Consider the following 20,388-nt stretch of genomic DNA (forward strand, 5'->3'; position numbering starts at 1 on the left):
CAGAAGGAATATGATAACATTCAGGCCAAAAAAAAAAAAAAAAGAACGAACATGACAACGAATCAAATGCCATTATACCGCAACAACGTCATCAAGCATGAACACGATTTTGCAACCCTTTTTTTGGCCTAGATATTGCCTTAGAGTTAAAGGATTTAATTTAATACAAAAAAAATTTAAATGGGTTACGAATATCAATTCATATAATTACAGGCAGTAATATTAGTTATATAGTCATATTTAAATTTTAAATGTCTCAATTGTAATTGAGAAATTTGAATTTGCAATTATTTGAATTATTTCTTGCAATTTGTTTATATAAAAAACTTGTTGGAAACCTAACTATCATAAGTTCCCTCTCTTAGTACTACCTGCCATTCATGATTCACCCTAGCCCTTTTTTATTTTTCTTGTTAATTCTTTTGGCGCCAGTTTTTGGACCCATGCCTCACTTTCAAGCGACACAGTGAACTGAAACGCCTCACTAAATTTTGTCAAATTATATGAGTGCTTATTGTCTGATTCAAGTTATTATATGATACCAACCTCCTCCCTTTACTGTGTGTTCTCTTCGCATTGTATGATTCAAGTTTAAAACCGAAATGTCAAACATCTGAAATGGCGAAGGACGAGGAGGAGAAAAAGAAAAGAGGGCAGGAGAAGTAATTGGCGAAGAATTATTGATTCCGCAGATTGAGCATGAGACGACACAGAAAAAGGAAGGCGATCTGAGGAAAGCACCACATATACCATTTCCTGTAAACACAAACTCCTAGTTTATATTAACACTCAGCTTTATAAGAGAATCTGGATAAGGTATCAAAACCTAAGAAAATTACTGAGGTGTTATCCTTTGTTCTGAGTGTTCTAGCCTCACTCAACAGCAAATTTGCAATCTTTTCCGCTGAATTATCATCATCTGTCGAGTACTTGTCTCTCATCTGTGCAGTGCAAAAAGCAATCTGTTAGAGCAAGTTAACGAGGAGGCAGCTGAAATAAATTATCGCCAGAAACTTCGAGTTTCTGTACAAGACCTGAAGCACTAGCTGAATTGCTTTCTTCCCGCTCATGACATCCCATAGCCCATCACTGTAAGATTGCAGATGCAAAAGTTATATTCTAAAGGGTCAAAGCACCATGCTTGCGTTTTAGGAAGCGAATCACATTAATTTGATCAACTGGTCCTGGGTTCTTGCAATGAAAATTGAAATTTTATAAATGCATGCATCAGCAAGTAAATTTACCTTGCTAGTATGGCAAAAGCCCTGCTTGCCTGATCAATGTGCACAACTTGACTTATATAAGGCTCTGAACTGAAACGAGAATCCTGCTGTTTAAGAAATTTGTCTCCAAGCATCCTCGCAAGATTTATACCTGTATAGAGGTGAGAAGCAAGATTAGATTGCTGATTCAATATCAAATCCAAAAAAAAGTAACCAATAGGCGTTGGTCCGAGTTGAAGGAGCTTTGGCCACTTAAACACGAGGCCTTGAGTTCAAATTCGTGTATATACAAAAAATACCTTGGGCCGAGCAATACTCAAACCTGACCCCGTCAGCTAATCATATTGGGGAAAAAAATCCAAGAAAAGTACATTTGAATTTAAATTGATACCATATAGACGTGTTTCCCCATCTCTCAGAGGTTCGCCTGTCTCTTCAATTCGTAGCCTTTCAGAACAACTTGTCACCTTATGATCTTCCGTCATCCTAATTTCTTTATCATCAACACTGCCAGAAGAATAAATTGACAATTAGTTCATATTGGCATGAAGGATATGGTCACAAAAATTACAGTCCACATAAGCAGTAAGCCAAAATAATTACATATAAATCATACTTAAGTTCAAAAATCAGAGAAAAGTCATTAGGAAGGTGAGAACAAGGCCATTATTGGCACTGAACTTGTTGCAAAGACGAGAAGGAGACACCCTAAAATGCCAGAGAAACTCGAAGTAGACAATTTTATAAATGTAACTGCGATCAACTGCAAGTAAAAGAATATGGCATTATCTGCTTTCATTGAGATTCTTGGCTATTCTTGTAGAAAACTATTATCTAACAGCGTGGTCTACACATCTCAATGCCACATCATCATACAAGATGTCTATTATGCTTCTTGCTTTTTTGTAAGTTTCGTTGCATGACAGAAAAGGAAAATGAGATAATGTGATTGGGAATGATATCCGTACACTAATTAAAAAATAATAAAAAAGAGACACAATTACCGGATGATGATGATGATAGAATCATAATAGACATTTTACAAAGAAGAAGAAGTAATTTTCATTTTTTGTGCTTTCCTTTTCCAATTTATTTCTTTTGGCCAATCAAAAGTTTAGTGAGGATGGCATAAGCCATTAACCATATTATAAATGATAAACATCTGATAGCCTGCTAGTCATCTTGCCTACAAAGGATATAAATTCCACATGATTTATCTGAACATTTATTTAGTTCAATAATAGAGAAACATACTTCATAACGCAGGCAGAGTCTCCAACATTTGCACATTGTGCAAAGAAATTTTCATTGCCATCACCCCAAACTAGAAGCACTGTAGCTGTACATCCCTGAAAAGCGTTTATTGTTAAAAAGAATAAAGCAAAACATTCAAACATCCTTGATGGACCCAATGTTGATGGGCCTCGGATTTTCAAAGCTTATAGCAGGAAAAAGACAAATAGAATAAAAGAGAATCATAGAGAGGAATAATGTGTTCCCCTTAGTAAGGTGCCTAAGAGTAACTAACTCGTTCTGTGAGAGGAGCGCACAAGCAGGGTGGGAGATTCAGAGAAAGAATGAGATGTCGGTATAAGATTATAAGGATGTGCCTTTTGTGGCCTGTGGATGATAGGAAAAGGTTGGAGGCTTGGAGTAATCAGAATTCAGAGGTGGGGGCTGAGTAATCTTCCTCCACTTTTCCTCTTCTTTCACCACTCTCATAGAGTTGGCAGAGATTTAACACTCTTGATTTGCCCCCTTAGTTCATCAAAACATGAGTTTAAGGTGCAAAAGGCATCTGAAGATCTTTTTCTTTTCAACCAACTTATAATAATAGGATGCGTCCTCTAAACATGACCAGTTGCAGCACGAAGGCCCTGCTGTGCTAGTAAAAGTGAGCAGTTTAAAATCATGAATAAGTTCTTCCACTTCTAAGATGACGGCAGTGTGCTCTTTGAAGGTGTGAGATTCTCAGACATTTTCCCCAGATCTCCTTAGCAGATTTGCAAAGGAGACATGTCTTCCCAAAAGAGGCGGTCACTGGTCCTGGTCCTGGAGTTGACCAACCAAGACATCAACACATTGTTTTTCTCCTCCCCACTAAACTTTGGAATACTGATGTTTAAGAAAATCAGAATGTGATGATGGCAGGGTCAACCAATACCATACAAGTAATAAGAAGATCCAGAAAGCCGAAGACAAGTTCAATAAGATAAATCAAAAGGGTAATAAATATACCTCATAATAGTGATTCATGCAAGCTTCTGTTTGAGAAAATGCATCCCTTAGAACATCTGAAGCATCACAGAGTGATACAACCTTCTCTCTTTTTAGTGAATCTGATAATATATTTGCAACTATCTCAGGGAAAAGTCTGGTTAAAAATTGCATAAAAAAAGAATGCGTTAGGTTTCAAACTTAACTATCTTGAATTAGTAAGTAAAATCCGTAAAGAAAACTACTTAAAAAATACAAAGGCTGGGATTTTGAAGATCATATATCCCAATACACTCACAAGTCACATTATAGTAGCTTCTACTGTCAGAAACTACCAGCAAGAACAGGGTACGGGAGCTAGTTAATTACATAATTTATGGCAACGGAGAAAAGGGATCCAGAATAATTTTAGAACAGATACAAACATGATCTGCTCAAAGTGTTTAACCTCGTATATTTTGTCATTGGATAATTAAGTTTAGATGGTCTGACCAATTATTTCATACAATGATTAAAGGAAAGCATGTCTCAGCTACAGTGTCATTAGGTATTGGCCGAGTCAGAACCTTCGATATCCACTGTTAAATTGATACAGATCAAGGTGACAAGTTAGGTGGGCGCCCATGTATTGCAGGGGACCGAGGGAATGAGCTGCATCGTTCCTATAGACTTCATATCTTATACTGTTATATTGGTATCAAACTGGTGTTGATGATCTGTATGTTACCAGATCGTAGTGTTTTACAATGTGGGGGAAAAATACTAATGTGAAATGAAGCTTTGTCACAGCCCACATTCATCAGACCATAGGGCAGAGTACAAGCTTCAAAACAAGCAGCAGACAACAAATGCAGCATAGAATACTAACTTGCTAGCAGATCTGGCAGCCCCATCTCCACCATGCCCATCACAAACGCCAAACAGACCAAACTGCAAGCTAAGCATCTAGATGGGTTAGCTACCAACAGGGATGTGCACAATTTTGAATATACAAAAAAATGGAAGAAACCTTGACAGAACAAGCACTGTGTATAAATCCAGAACCTTATCTAACCCAAGTAAAGGCCATTGATAATAGCAAACATCTTCCATGGCCAGCTTTTTCCCTCCTCGACGCCTAGACATGGGATCTGATGCCATACCAACTCCAAAGGGAATGTGAATCTTATTTTGAGAAGTAATATGAACCTAACATACATGAAAAACATGTAATAAATTAAATAGGCAGGCCCAAAAGAAGAAAGATTCACATCATGGGCTATAGAATTTGAACTTAACAATGTAGCACACTCATTCTGAGTAATCCTGAGCAAACAACTTTGTACAGAAGGAAGAAGTAAGATTTATAAGAGAGCTTGGTAAAACTGTACATAAAGTTGAACTTTGTTACCATCAGATAATCACTCTCCCCATAACAAAGAAGACAGAAACATGCATTCCCTAGTTCCTTTCTCCAAAGGAGTGCAGTGATATAGTTTTTCTGTTTCTTGGGGTATCAAAGGAATACAAAAAAAGTACAGCACAAGTCAATCTAGCAGGAAAGGCTTCCATGGTACGAAACATCAAATCACTAGATCACAATAGAAATTACATCATTTAATGAAATTAGTCAAATTGTCATCTTGAATATTCATGCATAAAATAGTTCCAATGAGTTTATATATTTTAACATCAAAACTAGGAAAAAAAACATTCTTGAACAGCAAATGAGAGCAAAACACTGAATTATATTCAGCAACTAGATCTATTCCGCCTTAGACTTGCAGTTAATCTCTCAACAGCTAATATCATGCACACATTAGTGACAAGTTTTGAAGGTGCTGCATTTTAAAAATGCATTACTTACAATTACTTTTGATGTCATTCCCAGTGTTATGATATCTCCATTAGCAAGCTCAATTGGATTACTCCATTGCCTGCTTCCGGGGTCTAAATGTTTGATTGGTTGAGAATTCAAAAGTGTCCCATTAAGGCTACCCATATCTACCAACTCCCATTTCATTTTCTGAAAGCAATTCAACAATAGTTAATGTACCATATACATCCTGCAAAATCCACCCGCAGGTCCAACAGCCAACAGATAGGAAGAGGGTTTACCTCCAAATTCCAGTTTATTAGGGCATGCTTTCCTGACACTTCTGAATCCTTTATTAACAAATCACTTGGGGAAACTCTTCCCAGGGTCAGCGGTAGCTTGGATGGAATTGCTGATTGTACAGAACAACGGAGTCCACGAGAAGGACCAGTGATCACCTCTAGAGTGAGGCAACTTCCTGCACCTCTAATAGAGACATATGATAACATGCTTTACACATTCGGCAAAAATGCAAATACAGAGAAAATTGACAATAGCCTAACTGAAAGAAGAAATTACTTTGATCTATTATATCTCTCTGTACAAAGTCTTGCAGTCTGTCAGTTTCAAAATTTTTATTATGCTTCTGAAACTCTGCAAACTGGGCTGGGGACAGTTTAAGTGTCTGGCCAACAGCAACGTCTTCTGAGGGAACAGAAACTACATCTAAAGCCAAATTATCACATGGGGATAATTATGTAAGCGTATTACAACATTGCAAAGTAGCATAGGAAAAATAGGATAAAATAGCTTGACTGCACGTTAGTAGCATTAAGGTAGAATACCTTGAGGCATGTGGCAAGAAGCAGCAGAAAGCCTTTGCTTATAAATAAGTCCAGGGGGTCGCGGTGGGCGAAAATAACCTTCATTGGGGATGGATGCACCCTCAAGATCATAGTCTATAGGCAATTCACTACTTGGGTTATGCACCAAATTTGCATCATCTAAGACAAGAGGCCTCTCAAGTTCATTACCCTACGAAAGTAACATTCATCAAGAATCATATGCACAAGGTCATGAACATTGTTTGAACTTTGAACTATGGAGTACAAATCATCAAACAGATTTATGAACAAAGAAGTGGTCAAAGCATTTTCCTTTGATCCTGAACCATAACCATGGGATGTTTCTTTCAAATTACATCCACTCCTACGTCACTAATCAACTCATATCACATAAAGGAAAATATAACCAAGATTACATCGACAACAACCTGAAGAGACACATCACGGCTGCAACCAATAGGGAAATATGTGTGGAGTTAGAATTGGCGGCTAAGATATACGGTTGAACTTAAAGTTCAATTAACTCCGAGCAAATATTTTCTAGTTTAATCCGTCAGCTCGAAATTTGGAAATAGCCAGAACAAACAGGAAAGAGGAAATAAGTAACCCCAGATCAATACTGAACCAAAATATGTTTGTAAACCACAACCTCGAATAAATTACGTCATAAGTTTCCGAGCAACTCAATGGACTCGCACGAGACTGGAAAGAACGTCAAAGGCTAAACCTTTACGCAGTTGTTTCTTTCTGTGGACCATAGAGGAAAGGCTGAAATCAAGCCTCCCCATCACTCCTCCTCCCCCCCCCCCCGGTCGACCTGACAAAATAAATCAACATACACGGAGAGCATGGAACAGAACTTCCAATATTCTGATTGGGATTCCCGGAACCAAACAGAGCTTTCTATTAAGAACATTATTTTGAAATTCGGATGACCAGTTCTTTTCATAAATGGACAATAGGAAAATAACGAGGATAGTGATAGTAAGAATAAAAACCGGAAGTACCTTGATGGAGGAACGGGGCCGGGAAGAGAAAAGGAAGCGCCATGGTTTACAGGCAAAGAAGACAAGGACGACGATGAGAATGAGCATAGTGAGAAGAAAGAGACTGACAATGCTGTCTACAATTGCCATCTTCTTCGTTCTCTCTCTTCTCGTCCGAAGAGAGTCGTGATTGGCTCGGGGGTTGCGGGAAGCTCGCTTCGAAAGAAAGAGGTCGCACTATAATTTTCTTACCATTCCATCGAAATCGAATTTAACCGCCGGATTACAACGCGTATTAATCCATGCATCGTAATGGTTTTAGTTTTTTTTGTTGCCCCGAGACCGTGACTTAATTAATTAATTTAAATAAATTAAAAATATTAATTAAATTAGTTAATGTGATATAATTTTTTAAACATTCTAAGTATTTTTTTATTTTTACTTAGGAAAATATTAAGGAAGAATCATAATTAAAGATCTTAAAATTTAAAAAACAAATAGGAACTCGTGACAACTTTATTATGGTTTTTGGCACTAATAATATATCATGAAGTTATCAAAACCCATAATGAAGTTATCACTGGTCCTTATCTGCGTTTTTTAAATTTTAGGATCTTTTTTTATGATTTTCCCAGATATTAATAAGATTAATTTAAAAAAAATTAATAATTATATAAAATAGATCTTATATATAAGATCATCATGAATTTTCTAATTAACTTTTATATTAAGCAGCGGGGAGTATTATTTACATTTTACAATTTACACGGCTGTCAATTCCTGCCATATATACATGTATCAAAATTGATATCCGTGATAACTACTTTTTCAAATGCCATACGTATTAAGTAATGGGACAAAAATATGATGATATTTGCTTAAATAATACTTATTTGGTTCTTAATATAAAGCTTAATTAATTAATTTGAATAGATTAAAGATATTAGTTAAATTAGTTAGTATGATATGTTATTGATTATTGTTGGAGGAAACATCAATGGGGTTAATTTAGAAAAAAATTGATAAACATGTAAAACAAATCTTATATATATGACCAACATTAACTTTAAATTAGCTCTTATATTAAGAACAATAAAAGTATAATATTATATACAAGTTAACTATAATTTTTAAAAGGACACGTTAATGTTAACTTTAAGGAATGAATTTTTAATGCTTTGAATAAATACATGCATGTGCATATAAAGTGATTGAGAAATTAAATGATACAGTGTGTGATCGAAAAAATAGTTTGGGTTCTATGTTAAATAAATTGACATGTTTTTGTCCATTTGTGGATAATTTTGTGAGGCGGGCGAATTAGACGCATCATTAACAGATAAAAATTTTATTTCAATGCCCAGTAAATGGTAAACATTCTTTTTCCTAACAAGACTAATGTGGATTGCTTACTCCGTCGGTATACTTGGATTACTTAGCATTTTGGTCATGTGTCTCTGTACATGGGGGGATGTGAATGTAACTTGGTGGCGACTAAGTTAGGGAAAATTGCTTTGAATTTTCGCAAATACAATTTAATTATTTAAAAATTTTACATCTAGGAAATATCATGTCTCTTAACTTGTTATTTTTATATTAAAATTCGTCATTATACGTTACGCACTCACTCGTTGTAGGATTTTTTAATAAATAGGTTGCTTATATAGGACTGTACAGTGATTTTTTTTAAGAAGTGAGGAGAAAAGCACATTTTGAAATAATCAACCTTGTAAAAAAAAATATATTAAGTCCTGCGTTTCCGAGAATTGAATCAAAATAATCTGCAACAGTAATTGTTATTTCGAATTTACACAGGACACGTATGGATATTATTTTAAAGTGATGTTATTGTTAGGTTCTAGAAATGTTATCAGTCGTGGCAAATATATAAAAATGGGCGAGTTTGGCAGCCAAGGGCTAAATAAATAAAGAAATAAATAAATGTGGATTTTTTTTAATATACATAGTTAAATATTCAAATACTTGTGATGAAGTTGAATCTTGGGCGAGAAGAATCAGCTGCTAATTGGGGGGAGAGATGAAGTGAGGGGTAGGTGGGAAGTAAATAATATTTGCTGGGAAGACAAGCATAAGTTTCTTGAAAGAGGATTAAAAGACAAGTTTACAAGACACTTGGTGATAAAGCAACTTTTTGTTTCTCTCTTTTTGGGGTTTTCTCTCATTTGTCCAATGCTTAGGAAGTACTACTCCTTTAGAGTTATTGGCACGTGAACACGTTATAACCATAAGTTCATCTGTTGTGATGGATAACTTCAATGACTTTGGTTTTGACCTTTGCCATCCTACACGTAAGTTCTTCTGTGTGCCTTTTTTATTCAGATCAGAGCTTAAACTCCTGCAATTGATAATTTATCCATGGTGTCATTTTATATAGGTAATTTTCCACAAAATGTCCTCTGGCGTGTGTGTATAATGATTTGAGTTTTTTCAACGTTATTAAGGCGTCAGGTGTGTGCAAGTGCGCGTGTCCAATGGCCAGTGGCATTGCTCTTAATTGAGCCCATTAATTAAGGTCACTAGTCGTCTTAGCTTAGGCCCGCAGTCTCAGGGTTTTGTTCTTTCCGCACGCTAAGGTCGAAGACCATAAGGACGGGCTTTACCATTTGGTGGTCTTCTAAACAAGGCTTGACAAAAAGGGCAGGGACTTTAGAAAACCCAATGTCTCCTGCTGCTCTATAAAGGACCCAGCTTTGCAGAAATGAAACGTAAGTGGAATTTGCACATTTTAAGTAGCTATAATGGTAATTATCTATTTAGTTTTAAGTGGATATGATGATTCTTTAATTTGCGGAGGCAGATGTGCGAATAAGTAGAAAGGAGAGGTGGTAATAATAATGGAGGGACAGATATATATATTTTGAAAGTTGTGGTGGCTGGTTGGGCGATGCATGCACAAATAAAGAAAGTGGAAGAAGGAAATATGAGTATTTTATTTTATTTTTTAAAAAAATGTTTACATTAGTTGGTGGGGGAACTGAGTTGAGTGGTATGCTTATCTATAAGTCCAATTAGTATTCGTATTAATTATGAATTGCGGGCATGGCGACTAGTAGTAGTGGAGCACACGAGGCATTTGCTGGTTCATTATTTGTGGAATTAACCAATTATATATTTGGCTGAGGCGGAGCGCCTTGTTCATGCCTTACACCGCCACTATATTGGATGACCACCTCATCTAGAGCACTCAAACTTTTTTTCTGCTCTTAATTTACATTTTTTTAAGAAAATAAAACGAATAAGTTGATTGAATAAGGAGAATTTTTGTGGGGCTTTGGAGAAAAGAGAAGGAAATTCAGCAGCCGATCATGTTGCTGTGGAGGTCCGAAAAGAGGTGTACCCGACTGGGTGGGTTAAAGGGCCACCACCTCTTCTAGCTCAAAAGTTTTCTTGCCAAGGACTAGGAAGATGCTCAGCATGCTACATCAAACTTGGGTAGTGGCCTGGTGTCGCTGTTCATGATGGAATTGGCTGAGTTGTGTCTTGCTCTACTGTTTTAAAATTTTCCCCTTTTTTTTCGTGGACCGCTGATCTTTTTTCTTGTTCTTGCTTGTTTTCTTTTTTTTCTTTTTGGGTGACTAATTTTTTTTTAAAAAAAAAGGTTTGTCCACGATCTAGGGTAGGGCAATTAACCCTTGACCTCAATCCTACCCAGTGTTGTAACAACTAGGACTAGAAAAGCTCCATATGGGGGATCATCACATATTACGAGCTGAGACCTTAACTTTAAAGATGTCTCTTCTACCGTCGCAACATGCTCCAGGATCCAACCCACTCCCTTAGTAACCGTGTCCAATCCTTTTACTTGCTGAACCCACAAACGCGAGGGGTTATTTTTGTTTGTTTTTTGATTGGTCTGTAGTTCTGTATTGACTCTCTTTTTTACGTCAATAAAATCCTATATTTTTTTGTTTAAAAAAATCCTATTTTAAGAGTATAAAGTCTCTACACTAATAAATAAAATGTAAAATTATATATTTATATTAAAAAAATTGATGGTGTGATTTGTAAATAGGATAGAGAAATCTTCTTACCTACTATGTAAATAAGAGCTGAGGAGGATATTATAATTTTTTTATTATAATTCACGAACTCGTTAAATATACCTTTCACATATAGTTCAAATTCACGACTTCGCACTTAATAAATTTTTAAGAAGGTACCTGGTGTGATTTGGATTACACTTATTATATTATTGCTGCTTCGTGAGAATCATCCCACTTCTGTAAATATATATATATATATATATATATATCCCTTTCACCATCCATTTATAACAAAAATACCTCTTTTATATATGACGTCAATCTCCATTACTACTTCTCACATTCAAAATGAATGAGTGAGATCATCCAGATTAAGAATAATTAGTTGATCCCATAAGAGGGATGTGAGGAGGCCGCCGGCCAGCAAAATAGTTGTACTTATTACATAATGTACCTAATTAGTGTAGTCATTATTATAAATTAAGTAAGTTAAATTGAAGGAAGAGATTAATTGAGATTTCGATTAAGAATAAAAGGAGGGCGTGGTCGTGAACAAACTGAAGTGCGTGAAAGTTGAAGAAAAATATATAGATCAAGCCATGTGAGGGATGACTGGGCTTTAATTTGTCTATTGGGGTAATGCTTAAGGTTGTCATCATAATTAATGTTTAAGGTTGCAAATGTCCTCTGCCAACCCGACTTTTCTGCTTTGCAACCTTGCTGACACATATTTGTTTATCACTTTCAGCTCATTTCATTATACTACCTGCGCTCCTAATTATAAAAGCTAGTTGACTAATTTAAGGAGATTAAGAAAGTAAGTTGAGTTAGTTATTTGTCCTAAATAGGTATTGTATTTCCTAAAATATCCTTGCTAATCAGGTGTATTGACTAGAACTTTTATTATTAGAAGAGCTACTTTAAAAAAAAAGTATAAATATGAGAGATAAAGGAAATTGGAGTCTTATATTTATGACCAAAATAAAAGTCAAACAGGGTCTTGTATTAAAGACCAGAGGTAGCATTATTTTTCTAATTTCCAAAACATTTTGACTTGAACATTAAAGAGTATGACTTTATAAATAAAACATTTTTCTATTTATATATTCCTCTATCGGAGAGAAAAATATACTAGTACACTAAAAAACTTTCATGTGCAAGACTTGACTCACATAACCCGTAATTTATCTCTATAAATGAAGCTGGTATCCCATAACACAAAATAAAATTTAATTATCTTAATAAAAACAAAACATAACAAATACATAAATATAGTTATTATTATCTCTTATTTCCCCGATGAGCATGCTGCCAATTACGTCTGTTTAATTACTTTAATTTATGGTTTATATTATGGTGATAGTGCATGTTACATATAATAATCAGCTTGAGAACTGCAGAACTCCCTACAAAGCGGGAAAAAAAACAGAAATAGAGACCTCATAGAATGCAAGAAGTCGGTAGTTTATTCAGAAATATAACGCACTAGCTTAGAAGCGTAATAACACATACCAGTTTTCATGTGCTTGTATGCCAGCCGAGATTAGCCAGATTTGAATAAATTAACGCGCGCGCGCGCGCACACAAACGTATCTCTCCTTTGTTAAACGCTTGTCGTTTTATTATTGTCTAGAATGCACAAATGGGGTGATGGCGATGCTGCGGTGCAGATTCTAATAAAGAGCATTTCGTGTGCTCGATGCAATTAATCATCACTCACTCACTGGATTAAGGATAAAATTTCGGTGGAATATTTTATTCCATGACTTAAAATATTTTTATAACTCTGCAATCATGTTATGTTAAAGACCATTCTAAAGGTATATGTGGATATATGGAAAAAAAAAAAAAGAGGAAAGAAAATAGAAGAGAAGCAAAATTTAACCAGCCTGTATATATATATATATATATATATTGTAGAGGAAACTGGAAATGAATATTAGTCTGGTTTGAGTCGTGTCGGTAGACACTGTCCTTAAGAGTTATTCCGTCACTGCCGGTAAATATAAATGCGATAGCACTCTCTAAGATTAAACGAATCCTTCCTGTAAGAAATAGGGTGATAGAATAACAGAAATAGAAATATAACTCAGCAACACAGAGGGGGAAGAAGCAGAGAAACGCAAAGGAGAAAGGATACTCAAAAGCTCAAGAGCGGTGTACTCAACACTCTGTCCCGAACTGCTTTATATACGCCTCAAAGGATTTGAACAGTAGGCACCACACTATAACCATAAACACAATTAAATCGTCAGTTTCACACATTATCACCATAAACTATATTTACACCTTCGGTTATGAACGTTATATGCAATCAAAACTTGAATTCCTAGAGTCACCAAGCATTAATCCATGAAAACAGAATAATCCTGGTTTAATAACAAATAAAACTCTCTAACGTCCAGTAACCTCCGGCCAATTAAAAAATAAACGGTTAAAATAAGGATTTTCTTATAAGCTCTATTCACACAATTTTATAATTTATTTTTGCAAAAGTGTTTTGTAAAAAATATCCAGGGGGAATCACTAATTTTCAACTGCATTTCCCTTCAGTGAGCCGTTGTCATGTACACGAGATCCTCCTTCTCCTCTAAGCCCATTCACTAGCCCAATAAAATATGATGGCATATATACACTTGAGCTCCCTCTCTCTTGAGTAATGTAGGACTTCACTTTTGACACGCCCACTCATATTCTCAACATATATATATTTGTTAGTTAGTGAGGATTAGATGGTTGGCATGTTTGCATGGTTACGTAGCAGAATGTGATTAGTTTGATGAGTTGAAAACGAGGAAGGGGGTTTCAAATATATATATATATTATATATATATATATATATAAAGCGTAGCCTCACACATGGTCAAAAAGGCATAGGTAGGGAAGATCCAACAATATTTCCTTTAATTTGTTCTCATGTGCGTGTGTAAGCCATATGCACATGAATTGGATTCTCTTCGGGTTTCGGTGCCCCACAATAATTAAAGTCCCCTTTTATAATATAATTAATCATACTCCTCTTGTACTTAATATAAGAGATAATTAGAAGGTTGATGTTGGTCCTAAATACAGGACCTATTTCTCATATTTACCAATCCTTTTCTAAATTACCCTATTAAATAACTAAACACCACAATAATACTTATTACTCATTAATAATATACCCATATATATTTTATAAAGTGAATGAGTACTTATTACTTATTAATTTTACACATACATTAATTCTATCATTTTATATTTTTAATAAAATAATTTAAAACATTTTTCAAAATGTCAGTTTTTTAAAGAAGTTTTAACTGAGGCCAGGTATTTTGGGAAACATATGTCATATTTATGATTATTACCTAACTTAACTAACTTTTTAAATTTAATCAAAGTACTTAAATATGTCCTATATTAAAGAACGGAAGAGTATATAATCAAGGGGAAATGAAACAATTTGAGGGTTTGAGTAGCCCCAACTTAGCTCGGGTTTCACGTACCTGAGGCCAAATTAAGGGCGCACATGACGTATACTCGCTCAAAGATTCTCTATTAGTATTACTTAATTAAAAGAACATGCACTTGTTTTATGTACTTAAATATGTCCTATATTAAGAACGGAAGAGTATATAATCAAGGGGAAATGAAACAATTTGAGGGTTTGAGTAGCCCCAACTTAGCTCGGGTTTCACGTACCTGAGGCCAAATTAAGGGCGCACATGACGTATACTCGCTCAAAGATTCTCTATTAGTATTACTTAATTAAAAGAACATGCACTTGTTTTATGTATGGATTCTGATGCAAATTTCATTACTCGCTTTTCTCTCATGATCAACTGGCTGGTCGTGACTCATCATGACCTAGCTGGGGTGATCTTTACACGTAGGTAGCTAGCTAGGGTTCTTTAATATCTCTCTCCCAGATACATATATAGGCGTACATTATGAATTATTCATTATATTAATAAATATGGAAACTTGAGTTCAATCGTGAAACTAGAGATAGTTTTATTATGTTTAAGACAAACCAAAGAGGTAAAATATATGGTAATAAGCTTCTTGGAGTTTCAATCGAAAATAAAAGGTTGGCAGATTGTAGTTCTGTAGCATCTACATCTGGAAATATATGAACAAGCTAAGTGAGGCATGTATATGTGATACGATCAAATACTTCATCATTACTGAGCTGCATGTGACCCTTGTCAAGATATTTAGAATCTTGTCTTTTTTTAAAGTGGCCAACGTACCAAATATTCTCGAGAGTCGGGACAAACACACACACACGCTATAATATGATTATTTCTCCCTAAAAGCAGCACAACTCACGACCTAACACCCGATCGAATCCAGAAACCTCATCGTTTCATTTAAATTCCATCAGGCTCAGGAGAAAGCTATGTGCTTGGGGCTGCCTCTCCGCTCTTCACTTAACTCGATCTTGTATTACCTGAATTGTTGCTTCCAAGTTTTAATAATAGCGCCTTTCTGCACTTCTGACGACGCATTCTGATGAATCAACCGAAGCATAGAAAATTGCCTTAATTCCCTTCTGGACTATGTGTATAAACCAAAGCTTCCTTTTTTATTGCTTTTATTTGTTTTCATTATCTATTACGCACTGAAACCGAGCGCAAAACATGTCGGCTAATTAAACAAACGTATTTGTTGTTTGTCAAGGATGTTCTTGTTGCTTCAGTATGCTCAACTACTCACTAAACAAACTCTTAGTAATTAAACCGATGAATTTTGTTAAGAGCAATTTCAAGCCTAAATAGCTTTAATCAACTTAGGGGGTGTTTGTGAATTAGGAGAAGTGCTTTTAAAAAGCATTTTTTCACAAATCGAGATAAACTCCTCTACATATTTACTTCGTATACGTAAAATTACTTCTAAAATCATAGTTTAATTTTCATCCAAACACCCCCTTAATCCCTTAATTTACAAAGTACATAGTCAATAATAATTAATAAAGCATTATTTAAAGAAAAAAGTAGCACAAGAAGGTGCATATATAATTCATGTTGTTATTACTAGATCCGAGGTGTGGGAGAACATCAGCCATCAGGTTTTGGCGTTTTGGAGATAGACATGAACGCGCAAATGGTAATGGCTGAGCACGAAAATACGTGCATGGAATTTTGTGGGCAAATTGAGGAGTAAAATTAGATGTGCAGAAAACCAGGCAACTTGTTTCAAAAGATTTTGGAGGATCAAATTCGCAGTAGGTATTAGTATTACTCCTCCGGTTCTTAATATAGGACCTAATTATTGAGTTGGTTTTGATCCTAAATATAAGACTCATTTCTTATATTTATCAATTTTCTCTAAATTACCCCTATAGATATTCTCTAAACCATAATCAAGTAGAAGAGGGAGAAAGGTATTAAGAAAGATGATCATGGTGTTTTAGGAAAAACATGTCACATTTCTTATAATTAACTAACTTACCTAACTTCCTTAATCTAATCAAATTAGTCAAATGGGTCTTATATTAAGGACCGGAGGAGTATATATATATTATATGGCTGTGGGAAGCTTGTTTAGAGCTGTCATGGTTCAACGTACCCGCCACCATATTTTATATGGCACTTTTGTTAATTTTATAGCATATGTCTATCTGGAGAAAACTCTCACGCCTAACGTACTCCTACTTTATTCACTTGCACTGTTATGTATATCCTTTAAAGATTTCAACTTGTAGGGTAGGCCTCCCTTCCCTTCCCTGTCTACGTATAATCTACCACTTGCATTATTCTGGCTTTCTCCCATTTCCCTCTTTTGCCCTTGTATTCTCATTCCACTCACAACCTGTCCTCTTCAACTTCCCACAAATATGTTAATCTGCAAAGGGGTCCTTTTATTTTTTATTTTTCCTTTTCTTGTGGTGATCATATAATATATATCTAGTGAAAAAGTTCATGCATCCATCCATTAAAAATGTTTTCTAAGTTCATCAGACACACGTAATGCTTTTTCAGCATTATATATATTCTTTATATTTTAAAATTAATTCCTTTGTATATATGTATCTATTCGTACGTTAAAAGTAGCTTTCAGTTCCTATCAACAACAAAAAAAAAAAGTAGCTTTCAGTAATGGATGTGGTTATCACCGACTAGTAGAATATAAATGTAAATAACTGATGTAATTATATGTTAAACCACATATTAGTCTATGGCCAAAATAATAAAAATTTTGGCATCTTTTGAAAAGATGGACATTGTTGATAGAGATTCATGGGTTAAAACTTGTAGCCGGCGAGAGCACAAGAGTGACTAGTAGGGCGCAGAATCACTTGCCTGCTTTTGAAATAACTTTTGGTCCGTACACTACATCATCGTCACTTGAAGGAAGAGGGAGATCAATTAACCCTAATCCCAACATAATAAAACATAATTAATAATAATGATTCCCTGAATCCTGACGCTTTTAAAACATTACTCCCTCCGTTCCTTATTATAAGAGACGAATAACCGAATCGCGTTGATCAAAAAAACAGTTAAAATTAGTTAAGAACAATTAATGTGCAAAAAGTATAATTTTTTTTCCAAAAATGCCCTCATTAATAAGGAGAGAGAGCATGAGAGAGAACAATAGTAAATTCTTAAAAGAAAGAGAAGTGGGAAGGAGAGAGAGTGTGAGTTGGAGACAATAAATATGGGTAAAATAGGAAATTAACACACAAAAATAGAGACAACTTTTAAGTGTCTCTTATATTTAGGAACATATTATAAGCATCAAATGTCTCTTATAATAAGGAACGGAGGGAGTACTATTCAAGAAGGACATGGTATTTAAGGCACAAGAATATGGCGGCCTCTGTTTTTTTTCCCCCCAACTTGCCTCTCTTTGACTTGACTAACACCTTTAGTAGGATCCCAAAATTTGCATAAAACTTGAAAAATGTATTGTATTATTGGCAACCTGTAAATAATAGAATAAAAAACATAGAGAGTTCACCAAAAATATATACAAAAAACAGGGAATATATATAGATAAATAGAGAATGGGACAAGTTATGATAAAGGATTGAAGGTAGTTGAATTGGAAGCTTTTTCTTTTTCTTTCTTTCTTTGATTTTTTTTTTTTGGGGTGGTGATTGAGTCAGAGCAGGTCATACCGCGTGGGATTGACTATTGCATATATGTCATTTAATTTCTAAACCTATTATGAAAAACGAGGCCAAGGGATTCGGATACTGTATTTCTCACCGCTGAATTTCCCCTAACATAATCATTTATAGTGGTACCACCTAGTCTTCCCAGCACGTATCAGCCAATCAATATGTTGCTTCATAAAGTTTTTTCGTGTTAATACATTCTGATAATCTAGTTTTCATTGTTTTTCTAAGGCTGTGGGCTGATTTTTGTTTGGTTTCAGTGCCAGCTCTGCTCTTACTCTACAGGGTATTTGAACCATGGATTAAAGATATAGCTCAGAAATCAGAACTATGGATTATATTCAAATATACTGCTTATAGACTGGGAACATGAGCAGGCAGAGCAATCGCTGTCAAGATATATTTGGGAGAATCCATTTGTGCTCTGCCCTTTTGTTGGCTTTCTTTTGGAAAAGAATAGGAAATTGAAAACCCAATTGTGTCTCCTTTTTTCATGTTCATTTCCCCACAAGAGCATTCCTAAATCCCCTAACTCTGCCTACATCACATGTGAGGAGGAATCATTTTTCATGTCAATTTCAGTCATTCAAAATATACCAAAACGGTGTCTTCTCTTTCTATCTCTCACATATTTTCTAAAAGTTGGTCTTCGTAGTGTGTGGTGGATTAAGAATTCTATAGTTCAAGTGGCACCAGTGAAATTCCCTTCCTGCCTCTCTGCAGGACATAATCCCCCGGCCACTTTTTGGCACTACAAATTCACTCGCCCCGCTCCATTTCTCCAACATGCTAATTCCCTCAATTCTTATTATCTGTTACCTATTCGAAATTCCCAAAGATCTCATCTTTTCCCCGTCTACTTCTCTCTCCTTCGCAGAACAGAGCACTCTGTTTCCTATTTTTTCCCCGCCAACTCCTCTGTTGTAGCCTTGAGGTATTCTCTCAGGTTTGTTCTTACTACAACTAACGTGTGGTGTTCTGACCTCTCAGATTCAAGTTCTGTTAATCCATTCCATGGCTGCAATAATGTTCCGTGGGTTGCAGTCATGTTACGAGTCTCACCTCCTCGACTCGAGAGCAAGTACAACACTTAGGCTTACTTTGCCTTGCTCAAAAACTCTCACCCCTCCTACTCCTCAACCCATGGATTTTACCTTCAAATCTAGCTTCTGCGATTCAAATTCCAAAACCCGTTGTCCTGAAGAAATCAGCAGCAAAACTGATAAGGGTGGGTGGAGCTTCCTTCAAGCCCTTTCCAATGTCCACCATGGCGGCCTCAAAGAGCCATGGGAGAAGGAAAGCATCTATGTCCATCCACAAGCCAAACGCTCTTCATTGATACTTAGCGAGAAAAGCCTCCAACTTTGCACTGAGAATCTGGGGAACGAGACAGGCACCGACATTGTTGGGAATAGCATTGACTTGCTGTGTTCATCGTGTTCGTCGTCGGAGCACGGCAGTGCCGGAGATTCTCAGACAGTGGAGCAAACAAGGGCAGCGCGTCCTGTTTTGGGAGGTAAGAAAACGAAAACCCAGAATTTTCCGCCTCCTTTGACGACCATAAGGGGTTCGGAATCTCTGCGTGTAAGGCCCCACCGCGAAGAAGGTCGACTGGTGATTGAGGCGGTGAGGGTCCCATTAAGTGCTACGTGTTTCAAAGCGGAGAGAAGCCATGGCCGCCTTCGCCTCCGCCTTTTGGAAAATGAGAGCACAAGCTTTGACTCGGAAGATGGTGACGCAGATGAAATAGAAGAGGTTGAAAGCGAAATGAAGGAGGAAGAAGTAGAGGATGAGGAGGAGGAGGAGGAAAGAGATGGAAGGATAGAGGGGTTGAGAGGGTACGATATGCCGAGGAGGTGCAAAGAGGGAGAGTGTGAAAATAATGAAATGTTAATTTTCGAGTCTCTTTGGGTGACCACTTAAAGCTGTGTTTTGTATTTCCGTGTGATAATAATAAAATAGATTCGGTCTCATTTTTCCCCTTCATCTTGAGGTTTTCATACAAGCTATGGTTGTGGTCGGTAGTTATTATCGTTACTCTCTCTTCCTCTCTATTTCTCTGTAAATATATCTACGTCTTTCTTGGAAGCTAGCAATCCCCAACATGCTTAATAACAGACACTGTACATTGTGCAAACATCTGAAGTGGGTGAAAACACATATACTACGATAGACATGTACTAATTAATCAGAGATGTCGTGTTTAAATCCTA

At 35.9% G+C, this 20,388-nt stretch overlaps 2 protein-coding genes across 5 annotated transcripts; one reads left to right on the forward strand and one right to left on the reverse strand.

Annotated features, from left to right (window-relative positions):
• Window positions 1–506: 506 nt before the first annotated feature.
• On the reverse strand, window positions 507–7,286 carry LOC114730994 (protein phosphatase 2C 70). 4 transcript variants are annotated; one of them, XM_028918116.1, is made up of 14 exons: window positions 7,088–7,286; window positions 6,081–6,270; window positions 5,815–5,961; window positions 5,538–5,719; window positions 5,287–5,445; window positions 4,450–4,628; window positions 4,309–4,377; window positions 3,462–3,597; window positions 2,478–2,572; window positions 1,615–1,730; window positions 1,245–1,374; window positions 1,035–1,089; window positions 840–941; window positions 507–756 (listed from the first exon to the last, which is right to left on the reverse strand). In XM_028918116.1, exons 1-14 carry the CDS (start codon window positions 7,214–7,216, stop codon window positions 592–594), a joined length of 1,854 nt encoding a protein of 617 aa, XP_028773949.1. In that variant the 5' UTR covers window positions 7,217–7,286; the 3' UTR covers window positions 507–591. The 4 variants fall into 4 exon arrangements, with proteins under 4 accessions (XP_028773949.1, XP_028773950.1, XP_028773951.1 ...); XM_028918117.1 differs by having other exon boundaries at window positions 5,538–5,713; window positions 7,088–7,285; XM_028918118.1 differs by having other exon boundaries at window positions 4,309–4,370; window positions 4,485–4,628; window positions 7,088–7,285.
• An 11,903-nt stretch (window positions 7,287–19,189) lies between these two features.
• LOC114730999 (protein FANTASTIC FOUR 3-like) lies at window positions 19,190–20,098 on the forward strand. Its single transcript, XM_028918122.1, has one exon. It carries the CDS (start codon window positions 19,190–19,192, stop codon window positions 20,096–20,098), a length of 909 nt encoding a protein of 302 aa, XP_028773955.1.
• Window positions 20,099–20,388: the final 290 nt, after the last annotated feature.

Source organism: Neltuma alba, unplaced genomic scaffold (assembly GCF_004799145.2).
Source record: "Neltuma alba isolate B1F8T4 unplaced genomic scaffold, ASM479914v2 tig00012795_pilon, whole genome shotgun sequence".
Taxonomy (NCBI): domain Eukaryota; kingdom Viridiplantae; phylum Streptophyta; class Magnoliopsida; order Fabales; family Fabaceae; genus Neltuma; species Neltuma alba.